General features: G+C 41.5%; 1 protein-coding gene across 8 annotated transcripts in view; it reads left to right on the forward strand.

Moving 5' to 3' along the window:
- The window catches only part of Grip (Glutamate receptor interacting protein), a 475,280-nt gene that overhangs the window by 306,570 nt on the left and 142,552 nt on the right, over nt 1-26,158 (forward strand). For all 8 annotated transcript variants that reach the window (XM_067137515.2, XM_067137509.2, XM_067137516.2 and 5 more), the window contains 2 exons: nt 22,121-22,330; nt 24,034-24,193. In XM_067137515.2, the coding sequence (XP_066993616.2) occupies nt 22,121-22,330; nt 24,034-24,193 (370 nt within the window). The remainder of the gene's footprint in view (nt 1-22,120; nt 22,331-24,033; nt 24,194-26,158) is intronic.

Raw genomic sequence — 26,158 nt, forward strand, 5'->3', positions numbered from 1 at the left:
TTCACCCGGAAGGACGTGGGTTCGATTCTCCGTCAGGAAGTCGTAAAATTTAAGAAACGAGAGTTCCACTTCCGGAGGTGCATATGGCCCTGAGGTTCACTCAGCCTACACCAAAAATGAGTAACAGGTTAATTCCTGGGGGCAAAGGCGGCCGCGCGTAGAGCTGACCACTCTACCCCATCAAGTGCCGAGGTTACGGATAGTGGAAGCCTTTACCTTCCACCCCTCCAGGAGCCTTCATGGCCTGTATGGAGATGACTCTGCTTTGCTTTTTTACTGCAACTACTTGTTTAACTTCGCACTAACACATCGAAGGTTTTCGGCGATAGAAGGATGTGAAAGGGTTAGAATTGAGAGACCCTGGTATTAATTAAGGTGCAGCCCCAGCATTTGCCTGGTGTGAAAATGGGAAACCACGGAAAACCATCTTCAGGGCTGCCGACTGTAGGATTCGAAACTACTATATCCCGAATGCAAGCTCACAGCCGCGCGCCCCTAACCGCACTGCCAACTCGCCCGGTCGAAGTTTGAGGTTGGAAAATAAACAGTTAATCCGTAGGTAAAGATACTTTCCCCAGAAAGGGACTGGAATTAGAAAGGAAGACCAGGAATAACTGTTCCAAAAATTACCAAAGGTGGAATTTGAATTCTCCTATTTTCAGAGTTCTTGTTTACGTCCCACGTGACCATCGGGTAAATGCATGAGCAAGGGGTCCGTTAAGTTCTGTATTGCTGTTAAGCTTCCTGCAATAATGCAAAGCTGAAAACAACATTGTCATTTTGTCCAGATAACTAACGCAGCTGTTCGCAATCATTCACTAAGTTCTAAGAATGTTTTACAATTCGTAAGTAAACCACTTAGTTTTATCGCTTCTGTGGTATCATCGCTGAACTGTCGCTGCATTCTTTCCACGAATTGTTTTACACTTTTCATTCTTTGTTTTTCTTTTCGCTGAAGTTAATGTTCCATTCTAAATTGTGTGTCGTTTTACTCTGTTGAAGCTCCGATGGATTATTGACTTCTGAATGTTTGAGCACTTACAATCTTTTGAATGTATAATTATGCGTTGGAAATTGTCTGTAAGATGCATACTACGATGGAGAAATACTTACATCGTTTAATTTTCCGTGAAGATTACATCCTAAATAACTAGACAAGGATTTTACGTACATTGAATGAGCTATCTAATTAATACTGATCGTAATGAAAAAATAAAATACTCAATTTTAACTGGAACCTTTCCAAACTCCTTTTTTTTACATTTACATTCTTGCCTATAAAGGGAAGCTGAGTGATGTAGCAACAATAGGAGCCCTGCGAAATTAATACGAAAGTTAACCACTGAATCCTTATAAAGTAAAAAGTGTGCATAACTGTTATATTGTTTCAGAAAATAGTATCCTACATCCGATACTTGTTTTAGGAGGAAAATATACATATTATATTAGTAAATGTTTAGGAAAATACCATCTCATCTCTACTTGTAGCATTCGGGAGATAGTGGGTTCGAACCCCACTGGCAGCAGCCCTGAAGATAGTTTCCTGTGGTTTCCCATATTCACACCAGATGCTGGGGCTGTACCTTAAGGCCACGGCCGCCTCCTTCCCACTCCTAGCCCTTTCCTATCCTATCGTCGCCATAAGACCTATCTGTGTCAGTGTGACGTAAAGCCAATTGTAAAAAAAAATCTAATTGTGTCAAATTTCTTAGCATGGTGATTCCAGTACAGGCCTTTCTGGAAAACAATAAAAGAAAGTACAGAAAATAATAACAACTCGAAAAATGCAATGCAGTGCATAATCATGAAAGCAAAAATAAAAACAACAATAAAATATAATTTATTGGTGGTTTTATCCTTGTCAAACCGATAACATTGTTAGCATTGACAGGGCTGAGTTGCTCAGACGGTAAAGCATTCGCTTTCTGAGCTCAAGTTGGCAGGTTTGAAGCCGGCTCATTCCGGAGACATTTAAAATGCTCAAATACATCACTCGTGTGTAGGTAGATTTACTGGCACGTTAAAGAACTCCAGAGGGACAAATTTTCTGCACTTCCAAAATCTTACAAGTAGTTCGTCGAGCATAGAAAAGTACCGATAACATTATTTTTATTTAAAATATTGCCTTGACCAGTGAATTCTGGGCGTTACCTCAATCAAAATATTACATCTCAGATCTACGTTTAGCAATAAACTAGTGACTGCTTCATTATATTGTACGAATGCTCGAAAATGTAATAAAATGGAACAGAGAAAAATTGAATAATAGGTCAAGTATGGAATAGCATACCTTAAAGCTATGTCTCTGAAGAGAGCAACTGATTCAAACACAAAACTGCTTAAAAGACTTAACAAAATTAGAATCAGACCTAACACAGTTAACCATAGAATAGTGTTCTCTTTATACTGAACCATATCTCACACCCTCACTTTCTCTGTAATATCATGCAGAACTACCAGAGTGAAATGATGCCACACAAATATTTCCCAGCTGATTCAAGTATGAATCGAGCGGAGTGGTCGCGAGGGGCTTCAAAGTAGGCTGCCCTGCGAATTGTTTTATGTGATTTCCCACTTCCACTTTCAGATAAATGCCGGAACAGTTCCTCATCTTAGGCCACAGCAGAATCCTTCCATCTCCTTAACTTATTTCGTTCACCATCATTCATTTCATCTCCATCAGCTCCTCAAATGAGTTTGACGTCAGGAAGCGTTAGCTGACACCGACTATAGTTTGCTTGTTTGGTTTTTAACTATTGGCTTTACGTCGCACTGTCAGAGACAGTTCTTACGTCGATGATAGGACCGGAAAGGGCTAGGAGCGGCATGAAAGCGGCCGTGGGTTTAATGAAGGTACAGCCCCAACATTTGCGTGCTGTGAAAATAGGGAAACCACGGAAAAATATCTTCAGGGCTGCCGACAGTGGAACTCGAACCCACTATCTCCCGAATGCAAGCTCACAGCTGCGCGCCCCTAACCGCACGGCCATCTCGCTCGGCCGACTGTAGTTTCCTTCATATTCTTGTCACTTTAAAAGCGCCATAGTTCTGGTGGTGGTAAATCGCAAATGGTATGCATCTGGAGGGATAAGAGTGGATTTTAGTTTGCCTATGATAATTCTCAAAGCGGCTGCCTGGCCGAGGCGGTAGAGGTGTTCTCGGTTCACCTCGTTAGCAAGGTGAAAAATTTAAGAAACGAGATTTCCACTGCCGGAAGCGTGTATGGCCCTGAGGTTCACTTAGCGAACACTGAACGAACAAATGAGTTCCAGGTTAATTTTGGGGGGCAAATGCGGCCGGCCGTAGAGCTAATCACTCTACCCCACCAAGGGCCGAGATTACGGGTAGTGGAAGCCTTTACTTTCCACCCCTCCCAGAGCCGTTATGGCTTGTATGATGATGATGATGATGATGATGGATGCTTGTTGTTTAAAGGGGCCTAACTGGCTTGCATGAAAATGACTTTGCTTTACTTTGCAATTCTCATACATACATTGAGGATACTATCGATCTTCCTGTTGTACTTGAGTACAATATTCGGCAAGTTAGAAGACTAGAATCAGTAAGGTGGTAAGTACATCAGCTCCTCGAGAGGTACCAGCTAGTTTCATCGTAATGTTGTTCTGGGTCATAAGTAGGGCCCGGACTTTTTAAAAATGCATATGCGCATATGCAAATGCATATTTTGAATGATAGTGCATATTTTGAACGTTAGTGTATATACAGACATATTTTTTCTTATGTGTGATCGATTATCTAAGATTTCTGAACGAAATGAAAAATTTAATGAAATCTGTATGTTGCATATCACTTGGCAACATGCGAAACCTTCCCTGATCAAGGAAAGTGCTTTCGATAGATGGATAATGACGTTTTTCACGACAGTAATTTCCTTTCTCCTGACATTCCTTCCTCCTTCTCTTTACAGTAGCCTCCCATGGTTTGCTTAAACTAGTGCGTTCATCTGTTAACTTGATCTTGTCCTATTGCAGTGTTTTACCAGATTAAACTGCAAAAATGCCTAAAGTCTTTGCCAGAAGAATGTTCCGAGCAGTCAGTGCCGGTGTGCAAGTATTGCCCAATTACGTCCGTCGACGTAGAACGATCATTTTCGGCGTGTAAATTACTTCTGTCTGACAACAATGTCATTGACTCCTGAAAACATTGAAAAACTGTTGAAACCTGCTGCCACGCATCATTTTGTAAGGAATGAAACTTGTTTATCAATTTAACACTGAGTTAAAATTAAATAATTTGTTTGGTAATTGCAATATGTTTTATTTTAGTGCATATTTTCGTGCATATTTTCAACATTTTTAGTGCATATGTGCATGCATATTTTCGGAGATTTTAATGCATATGAATCCGGGCCCTAGTCATAAGACACTGACGCGTTTTTACTGTGATTTGAAGTAATAAGACTCATAAACGCACACAAATCATTACAAATACGACGTCGTTTCTCATTTGTATCGTGTATTATAAGGAAGCATACCAGAGTGCTATAGCGCATAATAAAGTGTTTATGCAAGTAGGATCTAACGATTTCTCTCCGTGTGGGGCACCACTGTAGCGAGACGCTCAAACCCCGACCTAACCTAATCTTGGCAACAACAGGTCAAGCTTATTTAACATTCAAACGGTACGAATGAGACAAAGATGATAAAATCTTAGCGCATTAGTAATGAACTCGGAGAACATTGCCATGGGAAAGTGATGTGGGATGACAAATTGAAAAGGTTTAAAAGTGCACATATGTGTAAAGGGCATTTAGAGAGAGAAGTCATCGGGTGCCTAGAGTAGGATTAAAGTACATTGCATGAATCAAAAAACTGCAAATGTTCACACGCAGTTCAATTTTTTCTATTTGTTTTAGCATTGCACATAACAATGAAATTCAAGAAATAATATACTCCTAATTCGAAAAAGAGTACGATGTTCCATGCAGCACTTCCTTGTGATAACTTGTATAGTGTCACTTAGTAATTGGGTGCATCATCGTTCAAGATCCTCGTGTACTTTTCAAGGGTTCAAATTTTGTTCTGTTTCCTAGCAAAAGGGGAGTAGGAACGATACCCAGGCAATAAGGTACGTAAGAGATAAATCCTGGAAATGAAACCCCAAATATGCTCGGAATCTAAGTACTTATAATTCTCGCACGGGAGGTATTAATGTAGAGATCGTACAGCTTTTGAAGTAGTAACATACTACTCCTATAGACATGCCTTTAAATTAAATGTTGAAAGCTTCAACCATCTCCCGCTGTGTTCCATAAGAACCATAGAAATGGAAAATCAATGAGTGAATCAACAGGAATACCTTATTCGGTTTACGGAAGGCATGACACTTGTTACCGGCAACGTCCATATTGTTGGACATACAAACATTAAACATTCCTTGTGAACAGCAACACAATATAGTATAACAAAGGACCATACTCTAATTCAGGGCCTCTCAGGGTGCATGCACCAGTGCATTGCGCTGTGCACGGTGTAAAAGAAGATTTCGCTTGGTTGACCAGAGTGCAGACCCCCACTCCTCGATTTGGAGCAACAGCGTTGTTTCTCTCTTTCCCCACGACTGTCTCGCTCGCTCCGCTGTCTCCCTCTTCCTCACTTGCTCCGTAGCGCTCTAAATCCGAGCCGAGTTGAACCGAATTTAGCCGCGTAGCCCAGAGACGACGCGCTGTTCCGAGCCTAGCCGAGTGGGACCGATGCACTGTGCACAGGACCTCTACGCCTCAGTTTGCACGCGTGAGATTTTGGGCGTTTGAGAGGCCCTGCTCTAATTTATGATGTTCTGTGTTATTTGATATACAGGGTGTATCCGTGATGATGTTTCAGACTTTCAGGGATGATGGAGGACAGCAAATGGATCAATTTGAGATAAGGAACCATATTTCGTAAACGTTCGAGTCAAAAGTTATGCATAATTCTACTCGTTTAAGTCCGTTTACCTGCACACGTTTCACAAGCTGCTCCTTTTACAACAAATGTTTAATGGCGTCCCCCTGTATCAATGCAGGCATGGCATCATCGAACGAAGTTCTGTTCGAATATCTCCGGTGTCGTTTGAACAGCGTCGCAGGCAGCGACAGCTCTTGCCAAGAGAGAGATCCTCTTAAGTTTCGACAGCTCTCTCATACACAAGGCTTTTCACATGGCTCCACAAGAAGAAATCAAGTGGGTCGACTACTGCGGGACGAAATTCCAACATCCCGGCGTCTGCTAAGAACGGATGGACGTGGCGAGGGCCACTTCAGAGGCGCCCATGGCCCATGCATTATGTGACTTAACAAAGCTGGAAAGCTCTGCGTCCTTACCTTTCTCTAAAAATTCAGCGCTAATGACTTTTTCAAGGTCGGCAGTTTGTATCTTATCCTCGAATCATAAATTTACAGGAAAACCACGCATCTGCCACTCAGCCAGGGACATAGCACAAAGCGTTTGTCCAAATATTTGTTCATTGGTTAGCTAGTCCATGAGAGGCATGGGCCCCATATGAAATTGCGGGCCCGCGACACAGAATGTGAAGTGGACCCCTTTTCTTTTGTAATTTGTTTTCACTTTTCAAGGAGAGAAAGAAGTTGATCACATCCTTTTTTTATTGCACCCGTCTCCATGGCATGAGCTAATGCGGAATGTGATTTCACTGTAAACAATACCGCACATAATAATACCCTAATAAATCAAAACTCTGCTATAATTTACTTTACAATGGGCAATGTAAGTCTACAAATGAGAAGATTTTTTTAAAATTAAATTTTATTATGCAAAGTTTAAATGTAAACTTAACATTCATTATAGTACTTATAGTACTTGCCGCGGTGGGGAGGCTTGCGTGTCCCAATGATGCAGATAGCCGAGCCGCAGGTGCAACCATATCGGATGGGTATCTGTTGAGAGACCAGACTAACGAATGGTTCATCGAAAGGGGGGCAGCAGCCTTTCGGTAGTTGCAAGGGCGGCAGTCTAGATGATTGACTGATACGGCCTTGTAATAATACTCAACATAGCTTAGCTGTGTTGATACTGCTACACGGCTGAAAGCAACGGGAAACTACAGCCGTAACTAACTCCCGAGGACATGCAGCTCTCTCTTTATGAATGATGTACTGATGATGGCTTCCTCCCGGATAAAATATTCCGGAGGTAAACTAGTCCCCCATTCGGATCTCCGGGTGGGGACTACACGAGAGGGGGCGATCATCAGGAAGATAGATACTGACATTCTGCGAGTCAGAGCGTGGAATGTTAGAAGTTTGAATCGTTGTGGTAGGTTAGAGAATCTGAAAAGGGAGATGGTTAGGCTAAAGTTAGATGTAGTTGGTATAAGTGAAGTACGTTGGCAGGAAGAACAGGATTTTTGGTCAGGCGACTACCGAATTATCAACACGAAATCAAACAGGGGAAATGCAGGAGTTGGTTTAATAATGAATAAGAAAATAGGGCAGCAGGTAAGCTACTACGACCAGCATAGTGAAAGAATTATTGTCGTCAAGATAGACACCAAACCAATGCCCACCACAATAGTGCAGGTCTATATGCCTACTAGTTCAGCGGATGATGAAGAAATTGAAAGAATATATGAGGAGATAGAAGATTTAATACAATATGTAAAAGGTGATGAGAACCTAATTGTGATGGGAGACTGGAATGCAGTGGTAGGCCAAGGAAGAGAAGGTAGTACAGTAGGAGAATTTGGATTGGGACAAAGGAACGAAAGAGGAAGTCGGCTGGTTGAATTCTGCACTGATCATAATTTAGTCCTTGCCAATACTTGGTTCAAACACCACAAACGACGGCTGTATACGTGGACGAGACCTGGAGACACTGGAAGGTATCAAATAGACTTCATTATGATTAGGCAGAGATTCAGAAACCAGGTGTTGGATTGCAAAACTTTCCCAGGAGCAGATGTGGACTCTGACCACAACTTGTTGGTCATGAAATGTCATCTGAAGTTGAAGAAATTGAAGAAAGGAAAGAATGCAAAAAGATGGGATCTAGAAAAGTTAAAAGAAAAGAGTGTGAGGGATTGTTTCAAGGAACATGTTGCACAAGGACTAAATGAAAAGGCTGAAGGAAACACTATAGAGGAAGAGTGGAGAGTCGTGAAAAATGAAGTCAGTAGGGCTGCTGAAGAAATGTTAGGAAGGAAGAAAAGATCAACTAAGAATCAGTGGATGACTCAGGAGATACTAGACCTGATTGATGAACGACGAAAATACTAGAACGCTAGAAATGAAGAGGGCAGAAAAGAATACAGGCGATTAAAGAATCAAGTGGATAGAAAGTGCAAGGTAGCTAAGGAAGAATGGCTGAAGGAGAAGTGCAAGGATGTCGAAGGCTGTATGGTCCTGGGAAAGGTAGATGCTGCATACAGGAAAATCAAGGAAACCTTTGGAGAAAGGAAATCTAGGTGCATGAATATTAAGAGCTCAGATGGAAAGCCACTTCTAGGGAAAGAAGACAAAGCAGAAAGATGGCAGGAGCATATCCAACAGTTGTATCAAGGTAAAGATGTAGATAATTTCGTTCTGGAACATGAAGAGGCTGTTGATGCTGATGAAATGTCAGCTCTGAGTGACCTAAATATTAACAAGGCACCTGGAATTGATGATATTCCCTCTGAATTACTGACTGCCTTAGGAGAAACCAGCATGGCAAGGTTATTTCATTTAGTGTGCAAGATGTATGAGACAGGAGAAGTCCCATCCGATTTTCGGCAGAATGTTGTTATACCTATTCCCAAGAAAGCCGGTGCTGACAGGTGTGAAAACTACCGCACCATTAGTTTAGTATCTCATACCTGCAAAATTTTAACACGCATTATTTACAGAAGAATGGAAAAACAAGTTGAAGCTGAGTTGGGAGAAGATCAGTTTGGCTTCAGAAGAAATGTAGGAACACGTGAAGCAATCCTGACTTTACGTCTGATCTTAGAGGATCGAATCAAGAAGGACAAGCCCACGTACATGGCATATGTAGATCTAGAAAAGGCATTCGATAATGTTGATTGGACCAAGCTATTTATAATTCTGAAGATGATAGGGATCAGATATCGAGAACGAAGAATTATCTACAATCTGTATAAAAATCAGTCTGCAGTGATAAGAATCGAGGGCTTTGAAAAAAGAAGCAGCAATCCAGAAAGGAGTGAGGCAAGGCTGCAGTTTGTCCCCTCTCCTTTTCAATGTTTACATAGAACATGCAGTAAAGGAAATCAAAGAGAAATTTGGAAAGGGAATCACAGTCCAAGGAAAGGAAATCAAAACTTTGAGATTTGCCGATGATATTGTTATTTTATCTGAGACTGCAGAAGATCTCGAGAAGTTGCTGAATGGTATGGATGAAGTCAAGGAGTACAAGATGAAAATAAATAAGTCCAAAACAAAAGTAATGAAGTGCAGTCGAACAAAGGTAGGTGATGTAGGAAATATTAGATTAGGAAACGAAGTCTTAAAGGAAGTACATGAATATTGTTACTTGGGTAGTAAAATAACTAACGATGGCAGAAGTAAGGAGGACATAAAATGCAGACTAGCACAAGCAAGGAAGAGCTTTCTTAAGAAAATAAATTTGCTCACTTCAAACATTGATATCGGAATTAGAAAGATGTTTTTGAAGACTTTCGTGTGGAGCGTGGCATTGTATGGAAGTGAAACATGGACAATAACTAGCTCAGAAAGAAAGAGAATAGAAGCTTTTGAAATGTGGTGTTACAGAAGAATGCTGAAGGTGAGATGGATAGATCGAATCACGAATGAAGAGATACTGAATCGAATTGGTGAGAGGAGATCGATTTGGCTAAATTTGACGAGAAGAAGAGATAGAATGATAGGACACATCTTGAGACACCCAGGACTTGTTCAGTTGGTTTTTGAAGGAAGTGTAGGTGGTAAGAACGGTAGGGGTAGACCAAGGTATGAATATGACAGGCAGATTAGAGCAGATGTAGGATGCAATAGTTACGTAGAAATGAAACGATTAGCACAGGATAGGGTGGCATGGAGAGCTGCATCAAACCAGTCTATGGACTGATGACTCAAACAACACAAACTAAATTTTCGGTTTTCGGAGATGCCGAGGTGCCAAAATTTTGTTCCGCGGGAATTCTTTTACATGTCAGTAAATCTGCCAACACAAGGCTACTGTATTTGAGCACCTTCAAATACCACCGTACTGAGCCAGGTTTGAGCCTGCCAACCTGGAACTGAAGGCCAACGGTCTACCGCCTGAACGTACTCAGCCCAGCGATCTAACATTTTCTTTTTCAATTTACGTTGCGTTATAGTGACACAGATAGGCAACGATGGGATAGGAAAGGGTTAAAATCGGGAAGGAAGTGACCGTTGCCTTAAGATACAGCCCTAGCACTTTTCTGGTGTGAAAATGGGAGTCCACGGAAAACCATCTTCAGGGCTGCCGATAGGGGAATGCGAACCCACTATCTACAGAATGCAAGCTGACTGCTACGTAGCCCAAACTATGCAGTCACTCCCTCGGTGATCTAACATGTTGTCCATTAGTCAATGCGTACGGGCTATTTACTGTAGCATAAGTCTACCTGATTTAGAATGATTTTACAAATGTAAAAAAGTGTACAGTAATATTCAGTTAGACTTAGGACTTTTGTTTTCTTATTTTAAAATGCATTACATGCAAACCAGAAATATTTTAAAAGTGAAGAATTACTGTACCAATGAAAAATCATTATTGTAAACTAGTAATGACATTGTAAAGCAACTGGAATTTGAAATAAGAGCTGTAGTTAAACGGTTGAAGGTTGAAAGCCTACAAAAAATGACTCGCATATATGTAAACAATTGAACTGAACTTACTGAAGTGTTTTGAATAAGACACTAAACTACACATACACCTTCCTTTTGGCTTTCTTTTGGCTTAAGTGGCCAATAACGTCAGAAAGGTCGACATTGTTTGCCATTTATTTTGCTGTGACTAACGTTACCAAATGGTTCGGATGATTTTGGCTAGTTGCGAGCTTCTCTGCCAGGTTTTGAGAGAGTTGGACAATCTGCTGAAGGACCTCTCAGTGGTAGATTCTGTTACTAAAATTGTGCAAAAGAGCGTGATTCTGTTGCAGAAGTTAACAAATCCATTTTTTCTCATAGATGTAGTTGAGAAGTGTAAGTGGATACTTCCCTGATTCAAACACCGGATTACACAGTATTTCTTCGTTTATACCATCTGCATTTGCTAAGTATTAAGGGCACATAGAAACATATTTGATTTCATTTTGAGCTGATCATTATCTAAGTCGATGGTGGAAGTCAAAATTGGTGGAAAAATAGATAATAGGAGCAGCATGGAAACCTCAAATGCGATGCATTACTTTTGCGCATGTGCCTGACATTCTAGGGAACAGATCTTCTTTTTCTTTTTCTAACTCTTTCCCACACCTGTGGGGTTGCAGGTGTGAACTGTTTCGCACGTGTGGATTTGGGCCTGTTTTATGGCCGGATGCCCTTCCTGACGCTAACTTTATATGGAGGGATGTAATCACTGTTGCGTGATGGTTGGTAGTGTAGTGTGTTGTGTGAATATGAAGAGGAAAGTGTTGGAACAAACACAAACACCCCATCCCCAGGCCAGAATAATTCATCAGAGGCGATTAAAATCCCCCACCCGGCCAGGAATCAAACCCGGGACCCTCTTAACCGAAGGCCTCAACGCTGACCATTGCCAAGGAGTCGGACTGTCCAAGGAACACATCTAATGTACAAAAACAAAGCAGTGCGAGGGGTGGCATCTAGTGTGTATTTATGAAAATTGATCAACGAGCCAATAGTTACCAGTTCGATAAGTTAGCTACTATATTACGCTGTGCAACGCAGCGCAGATAAATCGAGCCGACAGCTGTAACAAATCAATAGATATCCGATAGATATCTCACCATTCCAGAAACCGTACATTAATGACGCATACAAAAACTAGGTGTCTTAATCAGACAGATATACTGTATTTTCATAACATAAATGATCATAAATCATAATTGGAATATTCAGCAGTGGTATGATCTACATATGGGTCTTTCATCGACGTCTCTCAAGTGGACTACACAACTCGTCGCAGAAGACTCTCCTGCTATTTTTGATCGGCTCGCGCCGAGCCAACAAAGCATATAGACCGACTCCTCGTTGGACGTTAGCCTCCCTCATACCTTCCCCATCCATGCCTACAACCACAATCACCACCACCATAGCCTCCTGTTATCACATCTACTCTTCCCATTCCCTCACCACTACTACATCGTCCCATCCCTCGCTTGTTGTGTCAACCTTCCTTTCCACGTCAATCCTCCCCAACCCCTATCGCATCTACCGACTGTCTACGCCAACTCCATCTGTATCGGCATCAACTATGTCACCACCATCTTCAGCCGCACCCGCAGCAGCCAGCCAACCTTCGTTGCCGACATCCACATTGTCACAAGAAACAGCCCGTCAACCTCCGTTACCGCCATCAAGAGTGTTACCACCACCTTCAGCCGGACCAGCAGCAGCCAGCCAACCTTCATTGCCGACATCCACAGTGTCACAAGCAACAGCCCGTCAACCTCCGTTGGGGGGCCAGTGTTGCTCACGTCCGTAGGTTTAACCCGAAGATACCCTACACGTGTCCCCTGGGTGGTGCTAAGCGAGCAACAGCCTTTTGGCGTCCAAACAATCTTAGCGATCTCCTGGCCAATTTACATATCAATACCATGAGTTTTAGCCAAACGCTAAATAAATAAATAACCGCCATCAAGAGTGTTACTACCATCTTCAGCCGCACCAGCAGCAGCCAGCTAACCTTCGTTGCCGATATCCACAGTGTCACAAGCAACAGCCCGCGTCAACCTCCGTTACCTCTATCAAGAGTGTTACCACCATCTTCAACCGCACCTGCAGCAGCCGCCGACCGCTCAACGCCATCGACATCCACTCCACCCGCACTGTTCAGTTGCGTCGTTCGCGGCGTCGACCCCCTCATCTCGCCAGCGGAAATTCACCATCAACTTCGTCGTCATGCCATACCCATCTGAAGGGCGTTTCGCAACTTTAACACCCACGGCCCCACCTATCTAATCCGTCTCCAGCTTACCAGCAGTTGACCAACTCGTCTCCCATGGTGTCAATCTCTACGGCTGTCGCCATACTGTCGAACCTTCTCGTTCCCTTCCCCACGCTCGAACTCCTCAATCCACATCTCGTCGTCACACCCGGATCGATCATCCTCCTTTTCACCGTACACAACACGTCCGTCCACTTACCCCCTTTGTTCATATTTCATTCCTCCCACCTATACTAGACCATCTACGACAACTCACGACTGTCCTTTCCCACATAGCTTCTACACTACACCACCTTATCCCCTCTCGCAACTTCCATCTCTGTACTCCTGTATAAATCCTTACTTTCTTTCATCTCCCCAGCCAAGCTAATTCCTAACAACGTAGCCACATTACCCATCTTACTCATCTATCACACCGACCTACTCTCTTCACACCTCCCGGCCCGAGGGAGAGCGTAACACTTTAGGGGGCCCGCCCATCCCTTCGGGCTGGGAATGAAAACTTATCAAGAAGAAGAAGAAGAAGAAGATCTGCATATGGTCGGTAGATAAAGAGTGGGTCTTGGTTCATAAGTGGCCACGGCTGTTCCGTGGTCCAACAGCTCTGCACTCTGACCGGCCAACCGAGCAGAGGAGGGGTGTCCACGGCTCTACCGTGGCTCTATGCCTCTGCATTCGGGAGACGGGACAAGGCTGGACCTCACGGCTGGCCTCAATCGCCGGCTGTCCTGAGAATGGTTTCCCGTGGTTTTCCATTCTCTTGCACTAAGACGAATGCCGGGACAGTTCCTAGTATAGGCCACGGCCGCCAACCCCGTCACCTTCTCCGCACATCTCCTTCACCGTAACAAATGTCCCGGCCTGAGAGACGGCGTCACCGTCTAAGAGGCCCACCTCCCCCTTCAGGGAAGGAATGAAAACATTTTAGTAGTAGTAGTATCTGCATATTAAAAATCATATCAAAATCTAGCTGAAAATGTTCAGAAAAGTTGTGGTTTCTTTGCTATAAGTGGCATAGTAAATTTTTACCACGTGGCCTTGTACATTATATAGGCCTTATGAAAGAATTTGAGTATATATCATTAACCTCCAGGAAGGAACTATTACAACAAACTTTTGTGTATAAACTTGTAAATAATACAATTGATAACTCTAAGCTGGGTTTAATGAAACATTACAGTTTAAACCACAATAAACTACGCCTTAAAAATCACTTTGCAACTCCTATTCCTAGAAATATATTTTATAAGAATTCTCATCTGTATAATTTGCTTTTAAATAACCACAGCCGTACCTATCTTGACATTTCCGCTAAATATAATGCTTATATTCAGTTGATAAAGAAAATAGTGTATGAACGTAGTCACTAAAGACATAACTTTTATTTATACACAAATAAACATCACGCAATCAAAACTGCAAAAAGCTCCATACTGACTGATGTATTTCTTATTTTCCATGCTTTACTTTCTCTCGTTTTAAGACTAGGTATATGTTTTTAAAATATGTAATTTGCTGTAGATACTAATCCTTCATTTGTATACTTATAGTTTTTATATTTATTTATTTTTAAACAAAGTATTTTAGGCGTTACGTCTGTTTTGAATTTTAAGGATTTAATGTACTGTAAATTCTGACTGGTGTCCGCCTCTGTGGTGTAGTAGTTAGCGTGATTAGCTGCCACCCCCGGAGGCTCGGGTTCGATACCCGACTCGGTCACCCCGTGAGAAGTGGTACGAGGGCTGGAACGGCGTCCACTCAGCCTCAGGAGGTTAACTGAGTAGAGGTGGGTTCTATTCCCACCTCAGCCATCCTAGAAGCGGTTTTCCGTGGTTTCCCGCTTCTCCTCCAGGCAAATGCCGGGATGGTACCTAACTTAAGGCCACGGCCACTTCCTTCCCTCTTCCTTGTTTATCCCTTCCAATCTTCCCATACCCCACCAAGGCCCCTGTTCAGCATAGCAGGCGAGGACGCCTGGGCGAGTTACTGGTCATCCTCCCCAGTTGTATCCCCCGACCCAATGTCTCACGCTCCAGGACACTGCCCTTGAGGCGGTAGAGATGGAATCCCTCGCTGAGTCCGAGGGCAAAACCAACCCTGGAGGGTAAACAGATTAAGTACCTAAGTAAGTAAATTCTGACTGATGCTTTTCTTTTTAATAAAGTAGCGTCTTTTACTTTTATCTTTATATATTAGGTTCTCTCACATCTCTTAATAATAATTGTACAGTATATTGACTAAGCAACCTGTAATCTCTGTTGGTGGCAATAAATAAATAAATAAATAAATAAATAAATAAATAAATAAATAAATGAATAACTCTCTTAGTTTTCTTAAGACTTCAAATATGAAGTTCTGTAGAAATGCATTCCGCAGTTTTCCCGTGATGGTGAGACAGACAGACAGATAAGAAAGCTAAAAATCACTTATACGATCTTGAGTTAACCTAAAACTGATCAATATCCCAAAAAATATAAATAAGAACGTACAGACAGCGGACTCTCTACAATTACATTTACGTAGATTTTATTATGATTTGTGACAGGAATTTTTCAGTTGAAATCTACTCATGGTGAAGCACTTTCACGTATATACCGTACTCATTAAAACTATTAGACCAAAAGCTTTAATTACGGAATGTGTATTATTTGTAAATTATCGTTCTTGAAATCGTAATTTATTTAAATTTCACCTTGTAATCAATCTTATAATCTTAATCCAAACATCATATATAATAAATATTTTTCATATCAACTGATTAGGAGGCCGATCTTTCGATTCCCTAATGTGGGAGGCTATCAGGTATATTATCTCTCTATAACTTACTTGTAATATAGAATATCACTTACGCATTGTCTCTACTACTTTACATCCATATTCGATGCAATGCTTCATCATATTATTTGATTTTGTTGTAATGCGGCACGTACAACTAATGCATAACATCCACTAGTCAAGTATGACCATGCGTGTCCAACCAAAGGAAATTAGGTATTACTATTGAGAAGTAAAGGCATAGCTGTAGACTGAGATCACTGGTTTCTGTCGACATTGACTCTTATACCTACATTTCATGCCTTTGCTTGCGAGACCTCTTGCTATGAATGGTGTGCCAATGTTGCTCATAAGGTCGGTTGGTACATGCATTTCTGTGGGCTTGGAAGACTGATATGTAATAGCAACTTCTGACTTCGTGAGTAAAGCAACGGGAAACTACCTCACTCATTTCCCTAGTACACCTCCTCAGTGATGCCTAGGCCATCTATGACACCTAATGGTGGACTGTCGAGGATCCAACCAGCCTTCGAGCTGTGAACTGGACTGAACTGACTGGCCTACATTTCTGAGCGTTCTTCTCCGTAAAAAATAATTACTGCCATGTCCGGCTCCATGGCTAAATGGTTAGCGTGCTGGCCTTTGGTCACAGGGGTTCCGGGTTCGATTCCCGGCAGGGTTGGGAATTTTAACCATCATTGATGAATTTCGCTGGCACGGGGGTTGGGTGTATGTGTTGTCTTCATCATCATTTCATCCTCATCACGGCGCGCAGGTCGCCTACGGGAGTCAAATAAAAAGACCTGCACCTGGCGAGCCGAACATGTCCTTGTCCACGGACATTCCCGGCACTAAAAGGCATACGCCATTTCATTTCATTTCATTTCATTACTGCCATCGAATATTTAAATAAAAATTGAATCAATTATATCCACTCTCTCGGTCGGGAACACAGTCTGAATATTTACGCAAAAAGACGAAAGAATAGAGAATGTCAACAATTTGTCTTATTCCATTCAAAAATACTATGATGCCTACAAACATAATACATCCTGTTTCACTACTTCGATGAATTTTTAAACAGTCAGCCTTTTTAAAAATTATATTTGTTTGTGGCCACTACTTGCACCATATGATATGAATCTGCGTGTTATTGGAATTGCGGAAGTGTAGAGTGTTGAATGTGAAGAAAGAGACGTTAAGGAAGACACAAACACCCAGTCTCCAGGCCAGGGATATTAATCATTTACAATCAAAACCCCTGACCCGGCCGGGAATCGAACCCGGGGCCGCCGGGTGACAGGCGGACGCGTTGCCCCCTACACTGCGGGACAGAACAACAGTCAGCCTTAGTCACAGCTTTCTTCCTGTTTATTCATTTTACAATAATTCAGTTATATGCGAACAGATACGACAAAAGAGGAACTCTAACCTGACATCGCAAAATTCTAGGCGATTATGTTACACTGTTGTGGTTAACAGCGATATCAGTTGCCATGACATGGTGAACTTCGTTTCATCGCCCTGTGCACGTCACTCAGTTAAACCAGTAGTCAAAAAGAAACCGAACACATGTAGACTCTTTTATTACAGATAAAATAGAACTGTTTACACACCACCAACTTAAAAGGAAACCTTGTGAGCAATGGCGCACGTCTGCCAGCGTCCGTTCCACTTTTCCTACAATCCATCTTTGGTCACTTCCCGCAGAGCAAGCTTCGCATTGTCCTCACCTCTTCGACCAACGAGAACCTCTGGCCCTTGAGCAGGGTTTCCACTTTCGGAAACAGATAGTAATTCACGAGAAAATACGGAGGATGAGATAGGACAGGTATATATTGAGCGACTGGTGTAGGCTACTGAGGCACTGTCGTAATGGAGACTCGACCCTGTACTTGCCAGAAAGGAGCCCTCTTTCGTCAAATCGCACCACAAATATGCCTCCTTAGTCATAGTTCGACCTTCAGGAATGAATTGAAACAATCTGTCTCTGGATTTTGAAGAACACTTCAAGCAAAACTTTTCCTTACTCCTGGAAGTATAGCTCTGCCCCAAGCAGGCAAGGCAGAGATGTTGCCTACATAACAAGGCGGACTAACCAAGCTTCGGTTATTTTTTGCCTCAACTGGTCAAGTTTGACATCACTGGCTGGGAATTGCAACGAATCGCATTTGAATTTCAAACCGAAATTTCAGAGCTTATAAGATGTCATTCTCTACCAAAATACGTTCGAAGATTACAGATAACGGACAATATCATCGTAAAATTTAAGGAAGTATTTTTTAAAAAGAACTCGTCGGACTCCTTGTTTGAATGATCAGTATAGTTACCTTCTGTTCTAAAGGTCCTTGGTTCTATTACTGGCCACGTATGGAATTTTATCCACACCTGGTTAATTCCTATGGCTCAGGGACAGGGTGTCTGTGAATGTTTCAATACATATCGCCATTTACATGCAACGTATATTATTACCGACCACCACAGAATCGTGCAACAGCGAACACATCCATTCATATTGTGTCGGCGTCAGGAAAACATCTGGTCGTAAAACTGGGCTTAATCCACACATAGGACAGGAATAATAATAAGAAAATATATTTTTTGACACGAGTTACCGTAATTGAGGATGGAAGAACACAGGATAACTTGTAACTCATGAACGGAATAACATATATATACTGTATATACCAGGCGGCTCTCGAACGCCGTACTTTCTACTTATAAATGTCCCGCATGCATAAATGGTGAATGGGGTATCTACCAATTGATTTTCACAGGGGCACTACTGCCAGCGGGCAGGTTTCGTCAGAATATGAAGAGATAAGTACCCGCGTGCCGCTCGCAGCATGCTGCTCAGCGCTACTGGTCTAATGCACCCCTTGAATTAGTAAACATCGTTTTCGACCGCATAGTTCTAGGCTGGTGTATGGTAAAGCCGCACTATATTTGCTGTCTGCATATCGGCAATGGCTAGTGTGTTTAGCAGCGACGAATACACATACATTATTTTAATCCGGATAACCTGGTCGGAATGCAACAGAAGCTCCAAACAGATGTATACCTTCTACACACGTACTTCACCGAACAGTATTAGTTTTTGTTTCATACATGCAACTCTTTTATCGAGTGGAATGTCTACACATGTATAAATTAATAAGTTATTAGATTTCCTTTTCTACACCTTTGGCGTGTCTACAAACAGTAGCGGCGATTAGGGGGTGCGGCGAGGAGGGACAGTCGCCCCCCCCCCCCAACTTTGTGGAGTACACATTACATTTTCATTCCACTTTAGCCAGCTGGAACTAGGATTTTTTTTTAAAAGCTGTTTGTACAAACCTTGTTATCTTATCTGCTAATTCCTTCGTTTATTTTCTTTAATTATTAACATAATTATTGACGGAAATACGCACAAAATGCTGTTCGTCGCGGCTAACCAATTTGTATAGCACTACGGCAAGTAGTGGAGAATTTGCATGTGCTGTGAGGAAGGGTAGTAGGGGTACATATTTTTTGCCGAGGTTGTGGCCACTGAGTTGTAATTCACCCGCTTGCCGCGCGCATTCATCAGCCTGGCAGTCTCTTTACTGTCTGTTAGTTTATTCGTGTGTAATTAAATACTAAATGATTTTAATTGCATAATCATGCCGTACTTCTATGTAATTGTACCGGGCGAAGTGGCCTTGGGGTTAAAGCCGCGCAGCTGTGAGCCTGCACTCAGGAGATAGTAGTTTCGAATCCCACTATCGGCAGCCCTGAAGATGGTTTTCCATGCTTTCCCATTTTCACACCAGACAAATGCTGGGGCTGTACCGTATTTAAGGCCACGGTCGTTTCCTTTCCACGTAGCCCTTTCCTGTCTCATCGACGCCATAAATCCTATCTATGTCGGTGCGACGTAAAACCAATTTTAAAAGAATATTCCGTTGTCATTGTATTTCAGCGGGTGATAATACCAACGTTCCTTTCACTGGGATAAATTATTTCTCTTTGTTTTGTTATTAAGTAAATGCCCCGCAGTATGTTTGTGAGACCTGGTGAAAATTTTATTATACAGCATTGAATCAAAATCTCCAAATAATTATTATTACGAATAATCCACAGGACAGGTTAATTACATTTACGTATAAAATAAGATAATACAAACGAAGGAATTTAGTCCGGTGAAAGTAAAGTTGGTATTCTCTCGCGTTGTAATTACAGTTACAATTAAATATATCTTTTTTTACAATTTACTTTACGTCGCACCGACACAGCGGGAAGGAAGCAGCCGTGGCCTTAATTGAGGTACAGCCCCAGCATTTACCTGGTATGAACAATGGGAAACCACGGAAATCCATCTTCAGGGCTGCCGACATTGGGATTCGAAACCACTATCTTCCGAGTGCAAGCTCACAGCTGCGCGCCCGTAACACCACGGCCAGCTCGCCCGGTACAATTACATAGAAGTACGGCATGATTATGCAATTAAAATCATTTAGTATTTAATTACACACTAAGAAACTAACAGACACTAAAGAGACTGCCAGACTGACGAATGCGCGCGGCAAGCGGGCGAATTATAACTCAGTGGCCACGACCTTGGCAAAAAATATGTACCCCTACTACCCTCCCTCACAGCACATGCAAAGTCTCCACTACTTGCCTTAGCGCTATACAAATCGCTTAGCCGCGACAAACGGCGTTTTGTGCGTATTTCCGCCAATAACTATGTTAATTAAAGAAAATAAAGGAAAGATTTAGCATATAAGACTTGTACAAATAGCTTTTTTTAAATAATTCCTAGTCCCAGCTGGCTAAAATGAAATAAAAATGTAATGTTTACTGTACAAAGTGCGTGGGGGGGTGACTGTACCTCCTCGCCCCACACCCTAATCGCCGCTACTGATTGTAGACACGTCAAAGATGCAGTAAAGGATATCTAATAACTTTTTCATTTATACACGTGTAGACATTCCACTCGATAAAAGAGTTGATTGTATGAAACAAAAAAAAAATACTGTTGGGCGAAACACGTGTGCAAAAGTCTATTTGGAGCTTCTGTTGCATTCCGACCAGGTCGTCCAGTTTAAAATAATGTCTGTCTATTCATCGCTGATGAACACACTAGTCATTGTCGATATGCAGACAGCAAATATAGTGCGGCTGAACCATACACCAGCCTAGAAGTATGCGATGTAAAACGAGGTGTACTAATGCAAGGGGTGCATTAGACCGGTGGCGCTGAGTAACATGCTGCGAGCGACATTCCGATGCTTATCTCTTCATATTCTGACGTAACCTGCCCGCTGGCAGCAGTTCCCCTGTGCAAATCAGTTGGTAGATATCCCATTCATCATTTGTGCATGCGGGACATTTATATGTAGAAAGTAAGGCGTTCGGGAGTCACCTGGTATATACAGTATATGCCTACATGCGAAATACCACTTACTTATCACGGTATGTCAGGGACCACCAAACCGAATTATGAATTTTTACGTTGTCATAAGTAAGTTATAAAACATTTTTTGAAGAATCCATCCCCTAAAGGGTAAAACTACGAAAGGTGGACAGTGTGTTGGATCAGGTCGCATGTTACTATGATTGTTGATTTAATGCCGTTTGCTAGCGTTGATTGGTCGCTGGCTGTTCTAATAGTTAATTATTATGTCACTACAGAACGAAATTATGGGCAACTCCTCGTGGTGTTTCTCTGAGCATCCTAAGAATCAAGAAAGATTCTTTCTCAAATATGTCATATGCGAATAATAAGCGTAGGCAATTTACTAGTATATTATAAAATTATGTAACGTAATACCCTCCTACTCTTCAATAAATCCTCTTCTACTGTGTTTTACGTCATACTTGTGCACTGTGTCCTCAGAGAGAAAGGATCAGTCTATGTTCGATTCGCAAGGAAAGGATTCTCAGCTATTCTCGACTTGCCGGAGGTACCTCTGGAAGGATGGTAATTGTGACATGTGTTCCTCCACCCTGTACTAAACAATGCTGATTAAATTATTATTTTATAGAATTGAAAATATACTGTTGATTTATGCATTGGTGTATTGCAATTTTATCATCTGAAATAGGCAAGAGAATTATATATACTTAGTTCGGGAATTTTGTACAAAATCTTCACCTTTCTCCCCTACGCTCGGTACCTTTTGTGTACAAACATATCCATTCCACATGTTCACAAGAACCTAAATATGTATTGGTTGCGAAATAATATAAGGTACATTAAAATGATTTAATACTAACTCATATTTATTTGTGATTGTTTATTACAGGTGGGGTAGATCGTGCCCTGTGTCCCAGCATTGGCGCTCTGCGGCCCGGTAGTGCCGCCCAAAGGAGCGATGCCCTGTGTCCCGGGGACCGCATCACCGCTGTTAACGGGATACGAACTGCGAACCTGAGGCACGATGAGCTCGTCAACCTGCTGCGGAATGTTCAGGGCCGGGCTGTGCTGGATGTGGAGTACCCGCTACCTGACATACGTTAGTAACTGACATTCTACTCGCTCTTCTGCTTAACATACAGTAGTACAGTGCCATTCATTGTCTGGTTTCCCGACAAATTTCACTTTAACACCCTCGTTTAAATAGTTACTGCAGATAGATTTAACAAGATAAACTTGTAAACGAGAAAAACTCCAAAAGATTCATAGTTAATGATTCATTCGTGGCGACAGCAGGGCACTGGTTTCACTTGGGTATTATACCCACTTGCTTGTAATTTGCCTGTCCCTATAATATTTCCACTCCAACCTTATTTCTTCTTCACTTGCTTTTATGTGGACACTGCGCTACTGGAGAAGGGTATCCTTTTCTTCTTTAGTTTTCACATCTCATATCCCTTCATGAATTTCACCCTAATACATATACTCTTCGAAGACTCAGTCTTGCCTTCCCTTTCCTTTCCTTTCCTTTCCTTTCCTTTCCTTTCATAGGGTTAAATGACTTAAGCTATTGGCCACTTAATTTTATTAATCAAATAGGTAAACAGGCAAAATGCATTTCTAGGCCGGAAATTCTCAGTTTTAAGGAATAATAATTGAATGACTTCATCCCTAAAAGGAGGGGGAGTTTATTTGAATTCTATTACATACTCAGTACATTGCAGAACCGATGAAAATCAAGCAAGAAAACGAGTGATACTTGTTTTCACAAGCTTTTCAGCTTCTTAACGCAGTCATTCTAAGAGTTTTCTTCTCTTCATTACAAAATAGGAACATAACCTCACCAAATCAGAAATTTTGCCAACAGGTATCCAAATAAGCGTAATCAATAGCAAGTGGAAGTCGTCTCAGCGGCCTGAAGGATTAATATTATTATATTTGTGCACCAGCAGCAGTATCAAATATTAATACCATCAACTCAGTTATTCAGTCTGTCTCATACTTTGCTTAGTTATTTCCGACATCAGTGTAGATATATTGATGTTTGAAGGGAAGGGGGGTTCAAGTTAGATCATTAGATTTATCTGAAGGTTATGAAGAAAAGTATAATACTGCCAAGCGAGTTGGATAGCGATGCGGTCCTGTAGGTGAAGTTCACATTTGGGAGATACCTTGCCATCGGGAGCCATGAAGATGGTTTTCCGTGATTTCCCATTTTGACATCAGGCTAATTCTAGCTATGTATCTTAATTAAGGTATTATTTCCCATTCCTAGTTCTGTCTTATTGTTTCCGAAAATCTGAGTTAGAGCGACGTAAAACTGTTAGCAAAAAATAAAAAAAGAGAAACGAATAATAAAGTTATGCTTTTATAGAAAACACATTATAGGGTGGAATATTAGCCTTTGTTAAGTAAATGTCATCAGGATCGGGAGAAAACAAATCATGACCTGGGGTGATTGGACAGGATATGTGAAAGAATGTATTACTTTACAAGTAAGTGGGAGGGAGGCTGGAGAGAAGAAAGTTGAAGAAACTAAACTTTACCTTTCCTAAATTATAATTTGTTGAGGGATGTTCTTTTAAATGCTGGGATGACCCTCTCCCTACCCCCTCCTTTCATCCTTGCATTTACGACCATCTTAGAATGTAGAACATGCAGTCCATTAGCATTTAAAAGCACCTGTACTTTGAGCTATCTAGACACCTCTTGGTGTGTTTGAATGATTACGGTCAATTGCATGCCTTGTTGCAGGGAATATTGAAGTACACATTCCCAATGCTGATTATTGTTTCTCCACAGCGGAGCCCTCGGCCACCATATGCACCAGGGTGTATCAGGTCCGCATCGAACGAGAAGCAGGTTCTCTGGGGTTCACTCTCCGAGGTGGCACGCATCCTGACCCCATACTCTCCCGCCCTCTGGTCGTCACGCATGTACGGCCTGGTGGACCGGCCGATAGGTGAGTGAAGTACTATAGATGAGTAAAATTTCATCGCTTGGAATTCGTAGCTGAGAAATCGTACCTAAAGTAATTCATTTGAAATTATCAAATCTGGTTTATGTTAAGTCCAAAATTCTTAGTTTTATATATGGGATGCCAATAGACTTTCGAAGTTGTATTGATGTGAAACAGAAGAGTCATGCCTCTGAAGGATGGTGGTATGCTTTCGTTACTGTGAAAGCTGACAGTGGAAGAGGCATTATTACGATGAGTACTGTGATTAAGATGGTGAATAAATTAAGAAACCTTATCAATATCTACATTTACCTCGGTGGCTCGATTATCTTGGTGATGACTGTGGTTATTGTTGTTTTTAGGGCACCTGGAGGACCAATTTTGTAGATTCATATCTAAGAAACGATTTTTCTAAGACTGTGTTCACCTTTCAACATCAACTAGAACAAAACACATTAATAATATCAACAATTTTCCTAATTCATCAACACATATTTCAAATTTAAATTCCTGCCACAACTTTTGGTACAGTTTTCTCCGAAGATATTATTTTGTTATACTTCTGTATTGGCGTGGAATGGTATTAAAACTACTTGGGAGCAGTCCACAGGCTTTCATTCACTTCGACAACAGTGGTGTGTGCTGAATAGGATAAGGGCTGGCCAGGGAAGATGCGGTGCAATACTGAGCAAGTGGGGAATGGAAGCCCTGCCCTCATTGCGACTGCAGTGAGGAGCAGCAAACCATGGGTAATACGGTGCTCGTATGTCCCCTCAGAGCGTTTAGCGGCTCAATGAAAGATCTCTATAACCTAACACAAGAAGCCGTTGAGTGGATTAACCATCTGGACATAGTATTGTGAATATTTTAATGAACTTTTGTATGTGAGTGTGTTTTGTATATATATTTTGTAAATAACTAATATTCCTCCTTTCATCATACGATAAATAAATAAATAGTAGACGAATAAGCTTGAATGGTTGGCCTGCGGTAAAGACTTACCCTGTTAAAAAGGGCCCTCAAAAAATATATTTTTCACTCAACTATTTGGCGATAGTTAATGCCATACCATAATACTTTAGGAAAAATATAACGTTTGCAAGTCTTTCTTGTAGCTTTTAGGCAGTTAAAGAAATGTACAGTGTTTGATTACTCTAATTCTTATGGCTCCCGATTTAAGTGTACCCGAAAATTAAAAATGTTAATTTTGGAAATATAATGTCGGGTGACAGCTGAGGGGGGTCATCAGTCGTGCCACCATATTTAAAGCCATTTATACACAATTTTGTGGCAGGAACTTACAATATATTTTTGGGTTCAAAAAAGCTTGCTCTGTTCAAAGAAGTACAAAATCAAAATGTGAAAAGCAAAGGGATTGGCAATCATTTTTTGCTAGTTGCTTTACGTCGCACCGGCACAGATAGGTCTTATGGCGATGATGGGACAGGAAAGGCCTAGAAATGGGAAGGAACCGGCCGTGGCCTTAATTAAGGTATAGCTCCAGCATTTGCCTGGTGTGAAAATGGAAAACCACGGAAAACCATCTTCAGGGCTGCCGATAGTGGCGTTCGAACCCACTATTTCCCGGATGCGAGCTCGCGGCTGCGCGTTCCTAACCCATGGCCAACTCGCCCGATGATTAGCAATCATACAACAGGCTCGTACGGCGAAGACTTGCTTAACAGAAAAGATGAAGAGAAGCAACATTCCGTGATTCATCATTCAGATTCAGTTTTTAGTTTAAGAAGGTGAAGATTTTCACTGAGTAGAGATATATAATTTTGTGTTCATCACATTCCAAGAAAATCTTCTTCTTCATTGCCATTTTTCCCAATTTACTCTGGGCTGTACATTTTATTTATTTATTTATTTATTTATTTATTTATTTATTTATTTATTTATTTATTTATTTATTTATTTATTTATTTATTTATTTATTTATTTGGCCCAGTTTTACGGATGGATACC

The sequence above is a fragment of the Anabrus simplex genome, chromosome 1 (genome assembly GCF_040414725.1).
Source record: "Anabrus simplex isolate iqAnaSimp1 chromosome 1, ASM4041472v1, whole genome shotgun sequence".
Lineage (NCBI taxonomy): Eukaryota > Metazoa > Arthropoda > Insecta > Orthoptera > Tettigoniidae > Anabrus > Anabrus simplex.